The sequence below is a fragment of the Rhynchophorus ferrugineus genome, unplaced genomic scaffold (genome assembly GCF_030347505.1).
Source record: "Rhynchophorus ferrugineus isolate W39M unplaced genomic scaffold, kcgeb_rfMv2 rfM6, whole genome shotgun sequence".
Lineage (NCBI taxonomy): Eukaryota > Metazoa > Arthropoda > Insecta > Coleoptera > Curculionidae > Rhynchophorus > Rhynchophorus ferrugineus.
The window spans coordinates 15636843-15648206 of record NW_027472585.1 but is presented as its reverse complement, the minus strand read 5'-3'; the positions used below and the strand labels follow the sequence as shown (position 1 = coordinate 15648206).

The following is an 11364-nucleotide window of genomic DNA, read 5'->3' as shown; positions in this document are numbered from 1 at the left end:
CGGCCAATCGATTCGTTTGCCTTTTGCCACAGGAGCCCAGTTTTTGAGCAACTCTCATTGGCAAACACCATTTTCGAATTGATAAATGCCGGAAAAAAATCCACGGTGCAGCTGAACGGTTTGCGACTGTGAAATTGTTGGGTAACACAATGGACGTTTTTCACAGCCGGTTTTAGTTTAACCTAGATAGCGTTGCGGTTATCGTGACTGATAAGCTTGAAAAGCAATGAAATTGGTTGAAAAAAAATCCAAAATTTCGTTGGCGTTTTTGCAAAATACGAAACTTTCATTTCTTTATCTTTTTTCCCAAGCGCCAATTGCCGTTCAGTCGATCTGAATTACGCAATCGATAACAATATCGACCAAAAAACACGTCTTAAGAGAAATAAAAAAAAACACAAATAAAATGAAGTTGTTGTAAATATTGTGACGCTCGAATTCAATTTATGGTTTTTTAATCGCAAAAGTACTAAACATGAAAACCGGACCGAAGCCAAAAACTAATTAATTCAAATAAAACTAATAGAAAATAATTATCGGTGACGTCATTTAACTGTATCAAATAAATGGTGTCTCGGAAATAAATTTGTATTTATTTGGCATGTCACTCATGTCATTCACGAACTTATTAATAACGAATTTTATAAAAATAAACTTTCTAATATCTCAGTACATTTGTAAACGAAAGTTATTATGGTTTGGACATGGCTATCGGATCTAAAGTGAACGAATTCCTCACATTCTGTGTGAAATTGACCTTTTGAATGGGCCAGTCCCGAAATAAATTTGAATCGAGGACCATAGAAAGCGATCTAAAAAATAAGACAGTAACATTGTCCCAGGTCAGAACAGTTGTAGCCAATCGTTAACAATGGCGAGATATAGTGAAGAATATTTGACACCCTCGGTACTACTCTCCCCGAGAGAAGCATACCAATTACAAATTTGATAAAATTGGATCAATGTATAAGTTATAAAACACAGGAAATATAGTGTTGTACAAATCACAGGATCACAGGACAAAGAACAGGATAATCCAGAATGAGTAATAACATCGCGCCTGTGCCCTAGCCTGTTGAAGTCAATCGAAGAGAATCATTGCGGTTGTGAAAAATTGTTACTGTTCTAAAGATGAAAGTCCATCTATTAATACACTTGAAATCTATAAAAAGGTATAAGAGTGCTTCAAAACTTTGAACAACACTTGTTGTTGCAAGAGTTGTGGAAGGTGCATTTTGTTCAACAAAAGCTACCTAATTTTCAAGAAAATGGAAAAATGTATTTATTCGATTTATCGATCATTTGATTATATACGTCTAGTTGACAATTTATCGTGCTGTTATCCCAAATAAACCGCTTTTCTTTGAGCAAAACCATTAGTCGACGCATTTCCTAACTTCTTCAAAATTGGCGAAGTGCTGCTTTGTAAGCGTATGTCCCATTGATGCTAAAAATTGATAGTCTCACGGAGCAAGGTCTGGAGAGTAGGGGGGGTGGGATAATATATCCCATCCAAGTGATCCTAAGGCTCCCTTGACCAGTTGTGCTTTATGAGACGCGTTATCGTGCTGAAAAAATCGTTTTACTGTGTCTTCAGGCCCATTCTGGACGTTTTTCGATCGATGCATGATGAAAAATTGATTGATTGAAAAATTTGTTGTCGGTAATGATCACTATTAACTGTTTCATCAGGTTTCAATAGTTGGTAATACACCACACCGCTCTATTCCCACCAAACTGTTGTCTTGTGATCAAAACGATTTGACCTTGGAGTCGATCGGCCGGCTTTGCCAAGTACTAACTTTTTTTGATGATTTTGTGCGCTTAGGGTTTTCAAAATATTCGATGCAGAAGTGATTTCCAATTATACCTGTGAAGCAGCATTTCACAGACCATTTTTAGATTTTTCATTTGCCTGTCATTCAATTGATGTGGCACCTATCTTCCCATTGCATTTGATTTTCCCCATTGCTCGTAATCAGTCGCTAATCTTTTCTTGGGCAACTTTTAACGCCACTGCCAATTGTTTTTGATTTTTTGGGTTGGGTCTTCATTTAATAACTCTTGCAGTTTCGCATCTTCAAATATTTTCGTTCTACCAGAACGTCCTTTGTCTTGCACATTCACTTCTGAATTTTCGGAAACACCTCACACGTTTTTAAGCATTCTCACAGTAAGTGTCTACCAACAAACGATGACTTTTAGTGGCTTTTTACTTTTGATTAAATAAAAGAAGTAATGCGTGCCGCAAATGCCTGTTTTCAGGTATGAAACATTTTTCAATTCGTTTTCAAAGAGATATAAATCTATGATGTGATAGATGCATGTATGATGAAGGTGTAACTTCTGCAGATATAACATGTATAGCTTTGAAGTTTGATGTCATTACAATAATATAAAGTATGAGTTAAATCATAACCTTGCTTACTTAACATTTTCTAGCGACATCTATTAGAAAACTCAGCAATTACTCTCGGTACACCTGATAAGTGCAATTCTTCACTATCTAATATGTAGGAATAGCGAGCTGTATATTCTAACCAAAGACTATATTGTATAAGATTCTGGTCAGATATATGCAAATAGTTTATAGCGTTCATGTTCCCTATAATAAAGTAAAGTACATCACATATAATAGTAATAATTTCATCCGTAGGATTCCTAGAGAACATACAAATTAAGTTTCTAACGGGCACGGCAGATATAGTCATGAATGACATTAATCAGCGGGATTACTAAAAAACCAGTGCAGAATTAGAACCAAAAATAAACTAATTCGAACAGAAAAAAGGATTTAATTGATTTCCGGTGATACATTTTAAAACATTTCTATGATTTCCCTTTGAATTTTTAGAGGAAAAAAGTTTCTTTTTAAACCTAAAAATGGCTTGTGGCCTGTTGCTTCGTATTTTGGCGTCATCGAAACTGAGAAAAAACATTTGGCGATAATTCAGCAAATTCATTAAAATTACAATGGCATCATTAGGCAACTATATAATCACCTACATGGATTAGCCTACAGGAATATAATGCTCCGTTCTCCAAAATTACATATTATATTTAATTTAGCTCTATTTCTAGATAGAGATACAAATATAGAGATACAGATACAAATGTTATATATTCTATTTATTCTATATTTTAGTTCGTTTCTCGAAATTGACAAACCTTAACAACAATCTAGTTGTCTGAATATTTTGTTATATCTTCGATTGTTAATCTATATATCATTCAATACACTAATATGCTACAGATATATGTAAATTAAATCAACAGTATTTGTTATATGTGTTTAAAAATTCGCAGAATAATGTATGGTCTCAATCTGATGGTACACTTATATTTGAGACCTGGATAAGTAATGAACTTCACATATATGTTGAAATTACTGTTTAGACGGAAAATAGTGAAATTTTTTTTTTGTTTAAATTGGCGATAATTTACAAACCATATAGATGACTGCTATTTTCGCTTGACTCGGATGTTGAAGGAAAATATGATTATTCACGTATAATGAGAAGTTAATTGAGGTTGGGATATTCTCTAGTTGAGATTCCGATTTGGCAAAGATGAAAATGAATTTTGTAGAATCAAGTTTACTTCTACGTAACACTCTAGGGATATCTTACAAGAAAAATATCAAGCCGAAGCATTCTCAAGTCCAAATTTTTGTGAAGTGTTCTGAAGAAGAATTTAGGTGGAAGTATTTGTTATCTAGAATATATAATAATTAACCAAAATGAGCTCAACAGCCCTAAACATAAACTATAGACTATGTGATAAAAATAGTAGATGTTACTTTGTAAAGAAAATCATTTCGTGTTTCACATATATATGTCAAGTTTACTAAAGCTGAGATTAATTTCGTACTAATCAAACCTGGAGTTAAAAATATTGAAATGTCAAGAATCTTATTCTTCAGAAAATGATTTATGACCATGTGAGAGAAAGTAATTATAGGTGGATTCATTCTCCTCTCTTAAATTCCATCTTATGTAAAATCTAGAATATAATCTAAAATACAAAGAATTAAGAGGGACAATTTAAAACACGTATGTTTTAATAAACTTCTTCAGCCATCTTATGATAAGTGCATTAGCTGCGTGAGACTAAGAAATGGTTTATCAAACGTATGACACTCAATTTCTGTTGCAAACTCCTTAACCGATTTCGCTGATGATAGCGCTATATTGGTTGATAGAGATGTTGAGGTTTTTGGAATTATTCACGATATCTACTCTATTCGGATCAGCAGTGCAGCCACGTCATCTATCAATTCAGATGCAATGTTGCCGCAGCTACTCTGAGTTTTAGTACATTTTGACTTTAACTTATAACAAAATTCTAATCGAAATAAAATAATTAAACACAAATGTTATCTAATATAATATATTCTAACAATTTACAACATTTAAAGCATATACTATCGAAGAACTTCAAACTACAATTAATTATACAGCCACAATAATTTATAGGTTAGAGTTGCTTTATTATATTTACATTTCACTCTTCTCCACACCGCCCATGAGGTAGGGTCTCGTTGCGTTTCTTTATGTAGTGTGTTATATGTTTTATGTACACTTAGATCTTGTACGACCCAAAAGTGTCTACATCCCTCAAATAGCTGCATATTTTTCAGCTTTTTATGTATACTTTCCAGACTAACAATTTTTTCTGAAATAATTGTATTAAATTATGTTTCGATTGAAAAAACTACTTACTGTTTTTGTACATTTCGTATATTTGATCGCTGACACAGCTAACATCAAGCATAAAGATATTTTCGTTTTGGTGGTATATCGTATGTAATTTTTTGAGATATTTTAGTGACCGTACCCATATTAACATTCAGTGCAGCTGCAACACGCTAAAAAAAATTCCAATAAAAAACGCAGCGATTTTAAAATCATTAACACAACGTTTGTCGGTTTATAATCCGTAATTATAATATTTTGAAGAATTTTTAAGACGTTTGATAAACGGACGACTTTTGCAGGCTTATTCTGTTACACGTTCGAACTTGTGAAACAGAATTCTATCTCTTTCTAAATAGAATAAAATTAGAAAGAAAATATTGTCTGACTGCAAAACGATTTTACAAATTTCGACAGGCACATATTGATGACGTGCGTTTACTGCTGTTTTGAATAGACTATAGGTTGTATTACAAACCTTTATGGCTTGGCATCCAGTTAAAGTATTTTGACACTGGATATGAATAGTAAAGGACGAGTATTAATAATAATGTAACATAACATAGTGAAGAAATAAGCTGAGGCAGTCAAACTGCAGGAGTTTCTGCTCTCTAAGATGGTGCGAGTAGATAAAAGAAAATTTTAATTTAGATGTTACTTTCCGAGATCATGATAAATATTAAGTCAGTCAGTGTACAGTTGAGAAAAAAACCCAAAGTGCACGAACGGTTCACGAATGCCTAACACTAATGTTAATAGTCTTCTGCGACAATATCGACCCTTTGGAGGAAAGACGTTGATAGCAGCTTAAAAACAAACATGGATCAAGATCATAGAGACTGATATGAGAAATGGAGGAATAAGTGGTAAGATTGGGTAAAGCATATTTAGCCTTGTCCCGATGTTAGTCAAGTCTCGAGGTCCTAACGACTGCGGATTAGTTGGCAACATTATCGCTATCTACGCTATCCATTTAATCAATGTCATTGTTGTCAAAATTGTTTAACGTCATCAATTCTGAGTCTATGCCAAAGGATATCTGGCCTAAAATTTAAAAAGTTTCAGAATATTATTATGTATACCCAAAAAATAAAGTGCATCATCATTACGATTATCAACACAACACAGTGTTAACTTAGTAATAAACTAAATATAAGGGACATACAAAACCAATATTTATTTTTCAATTACTTTATTTCTCTAAATATAAACTGCCTACAATTATATGAGTGAATGTGACAGGTTGTGTGTGTTTTCTTTATTTAAATTTAAAATTACTTAAATACTTTTATTTACCTTTCTCATTTTCATGTCATTAGTTTGTAAGATTTAGTACAATACGATTTACAGGGCCTAAATGGTTTCGGGCCTATCACATTTTTAAATACAATATAATTACAGTTACGGATACCTTAAGAACCGAGCATAACTCGTATTATTGTTCGGTTTCGTCACTCTTTCAAATCCACCGCCTACGAAAATCCAAACTATTTGAAAGAGTCAAAACAATAACAACCCAGAGAAACGGGAGACAGTTCCAGCTCCCGATAGGGTTTAATCGGTTATGATCGGTCCTTAAATAACGAACCCTCTTACAAAAAGGTGATCGTCTCTTTGGTATATTATTACACACTTTCAAGTAAAAAATATTGAAAAAAATAAGTTAAAACTTCACGAAGTAATACTTTTAATTGGTTTGAAACAGCTCTGATTGGATGGTAAACTGTTCTAACCTATAGTAACCAGTCAATTTAAGAAAAACGAACATAACCTTAAACAAACTTTGAAACGTCAAACGTCAAAAAAAAAACGTGACTTTTGAAGTCAATAATGTTAACACTGTTACTATAGATATATTTGTGGTAGAACAAAGCTGTCCGTGGGGAACACAATAAAAAAAAAGTCTATAGAAACTTTAAGTACGGTTTCAATGGTGACTAGCAGTAAGTTATAATTCTTTGCCTTTTGTTGTATGTCAACAGGAATTTGTTCGAAAGAGAATATACCGAAAGTTTACATTTTTGTGGTGCGCTAAAATTAGAAACATCTAAAAATACGACTACAGAAAAAAAAACAAAAATAAGTAAAACATGATATGATACGGTGCATATTGTTTAAACATAATCCATAAGAAATCTTTGGTGTAACTATATATATATTAATTAACTTAAAAAAATATAATGTCGATATATATTAAAAAAAACGAAATCTTTTGTAAAGAAGTAAAATAAAAAATAAATATACACAATATAACAAAACATCGTCAATAAATACTATATGATTTTTCTCTTTTTTTTTTCGATTGATTGACAGATACAGATAAAATGAGACCAACATTATTTTTATACAGAATAGAAAATCCCGTGTGTACGTTTGTCTTAAATTAGGAAAGAAAATGTACATAAATACTGTTCACTGGACTTTTTTTACACCAAAAAACATAACCTTAATTACCTAAAATTACCTTGAACAGAATTTTTTTACAATTGCTTTTAGGGAAAAGTCCGTTGTTTCTTGTTCCACATAGTCCTTAACTAATATAATACACAATTATTTCTTCTTTATTTTGTACACACATATACACTTGGATGCGATCATTTTCAGTTGCCTAGCCCAGGTTCAACTCGTGGTTGAAGATGTTTTCTGTTTTCAGGCAGGCGCTACCGCTCTCTGTCGGCGAGTTAGCAGATGCCAGGGAGTTAGCTCGGGTGGCCGCTAGAGGGCTCCGGCTATTTTGGTCCGTGGAGTTTCCGGTATTAACAGTGGAGTGCGAACTGGACGCAATGTCGTTGTTTGTATAGTAATATGCCGTATCTGTAAAGAAAAATAATTTAGTGTTACAATATGGATAGTTAAATAGATCTTTCGAGAGAAAAAAACTTAAATTTCTTGTTTCCTATTGTAGGGCCATCTCTTGGGGCCATTTGAAACCGAAGCTTTGTTCATTAATTTAATCTGTTTTCCGTAATTTGTTATTTTCAACAACCAGCAACAGATGGCGCTGTGCATTTAAAGTTTATTTAGCTTTTAAATATAATAATGTAAAACTATAGGGTGGGTCATTTGTTGGTTTTATTTTTTAAATGTGTGTTGAGCTTTAAAGAAGCATTGTGCATTGACAGTCATCGGCTGTCAACTTTAAGGTGAAGTTAGCTGTTATTCGCCAGTGCTGTACTAGTGCAGGCAAAAAAGTGTATAAATTTATTACTTTTTGTTCAAAAAGTAACTACGCAGTTTATTGATTCCTTACTTAGTTGATAGACTGTACTCATTTATAGAGAAAATATTTTATTTACACTTTGATCACATGTAAATAATAGATGATATGGGTTTTTGACACTTATCTTAGTTTTACTATGTTATATCTTGGACACCATATTATTTATGTCTTTTATTCTTTTATTTTTACTTTATATCTTTATACTCTTTTATATTTAACTATGAAATTGAATGTTGTAAAATAAATGGCAGAAAAAAGTAAAACACGAAAAGATTTTGATTCAATAAACATGTGATAGAAGAAACGGTTTACACTTTGTGGTTCTTCTATATATTTTCCAATACCAACGACTACTTTAGAATGCTACTACATTTGCATTTTGACTAAACATGTCATCTTTCAGTTGTATTTGATTTTATAAAAATTAAAATAAATATAAAACAAAAAGCTAGCTTCTAACTTGAATATTTCTGTGTTTAGATTATTGTGCTAGAAATATATTACTACACTGATGTTCAGTAATGACAAGAGAGCAATGTTCAAATGTACATTAGACTATCAGTTTACTTTTATTATTTTAAAGACATTTCTAATGACAATTAAAATTTATTGAAATAAAACTTATAAGGTTTGAGGCTTAATACTCAATCTATTATGATACTATTAATAAAAGCAATATGCATAAAATGTACATGCTATATAGTGTTTTTTTTATGAATAACTTATCATCATCATTACTAAAAGGTGTTCACGTATTTCATGTTAAATCAATAATATATTTTCCATCAGTTTCGGCAACTTTTTACCCTCGTTTTGGCAACATGGAATATCGCGTCAAAAATTATGTTAGTTTGACAGCGACCCAATCATTGATGAGCATGCATACTCCTACAGAATTTCGAAGCCGTGTGTCAGTCAAGGCATACCTCATCGATCAGCACAAGTGGTAATCCGACCCTATGTCTGGTCAGTATGATGGCGGCCGTATAACATTCTATTTGAATTGCAAGAGTGTGTTCTTCATAACTCTTGCAACATATGATGTCATACAATATGATTGTCATACAAGATGATGAATTTGTGTCTGTAGCAATTATTGCTGATTTTATTACAACAATATATCCATCAATTTCCAGAAACACAGATGGCCATATACACAGGAACACTTTATGGCCACGAAGCTTCCATTTCGATGTTGGTACAGATGACTTTTCTGACCCACATAATGATTTTTTGCATTCGATATTATTGTAGCAGATCCACTTTTCATATGGTAAAAGCCTTTTACCATTTGGCTCCATCCAAAGTAAAACTGGGATGACCTAAGGTACAACAGGTCTGTTCTACTTTGCATTTTCTTTGCAGTTTCATTCAACAGCTTTTATTAATACATTATTACAGTTTATATTTATACAGTTATACAGTTATTCAATACAGTTGAATAACAGATTTTCCATATATGCATCTTTGACAGAACGTAGTCTAACCATTTACTTTTAAATTGAAAGGGTTCGTTATTATTTAACGTGTTTATACGAAGACCTGAGCACAATACATATCAATAGTACTTATATACCTTTAATATATTTTGAACGGAGCACCAGTTAAAATATTTCCACAAAATAAAACCAACAGATACCACGCTTTATATAACACATTTTAAAATAAGCTGGACAGGAATTGCAGGAACAGGGCTATTGTTATTCTCTGGTTATAATATACTCACTGTTTACTTACTGAGTAACCCGCTGGTTGCTGTTCCATATCCATAAGTTCCGTACGCCGCTCCATACTGACTGTAAGCCGTACTATATGCATAGTCCGTTCCCGGGACCACCGTGGTACCTGCTGAAGAAAAATCTAGTTGAGTCTAACGGAAAATCCGAAATATCGAAATAATCATGTCGAGATCCTTGTGGTTCTGGTGGTGGCGCGGCAGTTTCAAAAACGACATTCGCACGCACACAAGTTCTTTCATGCAGGAACAGCTTACCTGTCGAATATCCCGCAAAACTAGGCAGCATCGTACTGTAGTGTTGGGAGGCCACCTGGCCAGGACCGCTCGGTTGCAAAACTGTTAAGGCAGCGGGATCCGGGGATCCCGACTGACTCGTCGGCTCAGCGGGCAGAGCTAGAGGTAAGGACGGCGAGGAATTTTCCACGGTACTAATGTGGTACGGGGAATTGTTCTCGTTGGCTGATCAAAACAAAAAAAAAATACATGCAAAAATGGAAACAATAATAATATAAAACTAACATGCTAGAAAATAATATACGTCATACTTGCCATATCTAGGATCGGTTGGATTCATACAAAATTAATACAGAATTACGAATATTACGAAGGCATCCACTAACCCATGTTTTCTTATAACTACTGTTGGGAACTTCCGACTGAAATTGACTATCGATTGTTTAGTAATTAACTACTTTTTACTATCGACTGTTTCAGTCGCTATTTTTGGTTCGATTATTTTTACTACTTTTTACTAGTGACTGTTTCAGTCGTGTACTTTTAGGTACTATTTTTGGTTTCTACTAGTTGCATTTGACTAATTTTTAAGAATCTGGCTCTGTCGTCCAAGCCGCGACCTTGAAAGTAATACGCCGAATTTTTGCTTATATAGATTTATATGTAATATACATGGTTTTAAGTTTCTTTTTTAGTTTGCTTGTAAAGAACAATATATTGCAAATTAATATAGAAGCATTTTGGAACTCTATTTTTCGAGGACAAAAAAATAAAATTGTAAATGATAAATAGTAAAGTACTTTTGACTGGCATAACAGGTAATACTTTGTTTCATTAACTTGTTCGATTTTTGTTCAAGCCTTTTGTTTGTTAAAACTTCTTTCCTAAATTCTTGATAATTAGGTATACGTTTAGTGTTTATTTAGTATTTATATTTATTTTTATTTATTATCTATATTTATCTACATGTATGATATTTAAAAGTAGTAGGGAAGAAATTAATAGAAAGGAATTCGTACATCTTCGTCTGATATCACAAATAGAAAAAATAGTCGAACCATACTTTTTACTGAAAATAGTAAATACTATTTTCGATAATATCGACTGTTTTCAATCGATAGTTCCCAACGTTATTTATAACTGATGTTTACCACCATTAAAATATATAGTTATTTTTACGTATAACCATGTGAATTATATCTTGGGAAATTAGGAAGGGCACATACACACACAAGATAAAGACCCATACGCCCAGAACGCGTATAATAGAAACTAAACAATAATTATAGAATGATTCAATGTCGCATGACGTAACATTTCAAAATACAATAGATTGGACAATCTCAACGAAAAACGTTGAGTGAAATAATGTCAAGAAGGTATAATGATGATAATATCTCTCATTGTTTCTCTCCCTCTTTCCATGTCTCTCTCTCTCTCTCTCTTATTGGTTAATTTAGTTGATTATATTTTTAATA

The 11364-nt window shown here is 32.7% G+C and overlaps 1 protein-coding gene across 12 annotated transcripts in view; it reads right to left on the bottom strand.

The window, feature by feature from the left end:
• Window positions 1-5869: 5869 nt before the first annotated feature.
• sv (paired box protein shaven) overlaps window positions 5870-11364 on the bottom strand; it is a 248464-nt gene continuing 242969 nt past the window's right edge. For 6 of the 12 annotated variants that reach the window (XM_076407158.1, XM_076407155.1, XM_076407163.1 and 3 more), the window contains 3 exons: window positions 9908-10111; window positions 9652-9762; window positions 5870-7508 (listed from right to left, as the gene is read on the bottom strand). In XM_076407158.1, the coding sequence (XP_076263273.1) occupies window positions 7303-7508; window positions 9652-9762; window positions 9908-10111 (521 nt within the window). In that variant the 3' untranslated portion in view covers window positions 5870-7302. Of the gene's footprint in view, window positions 7509-9640; window positions 9763-9907; window positions 10112-11364 lie in introns of all 12 variants that reach the window. The other 6 variants (XM_076407160.1, XM_076407156.1, XM_076407168.1 and 3 more) reach the window with 4 other exon arrangements.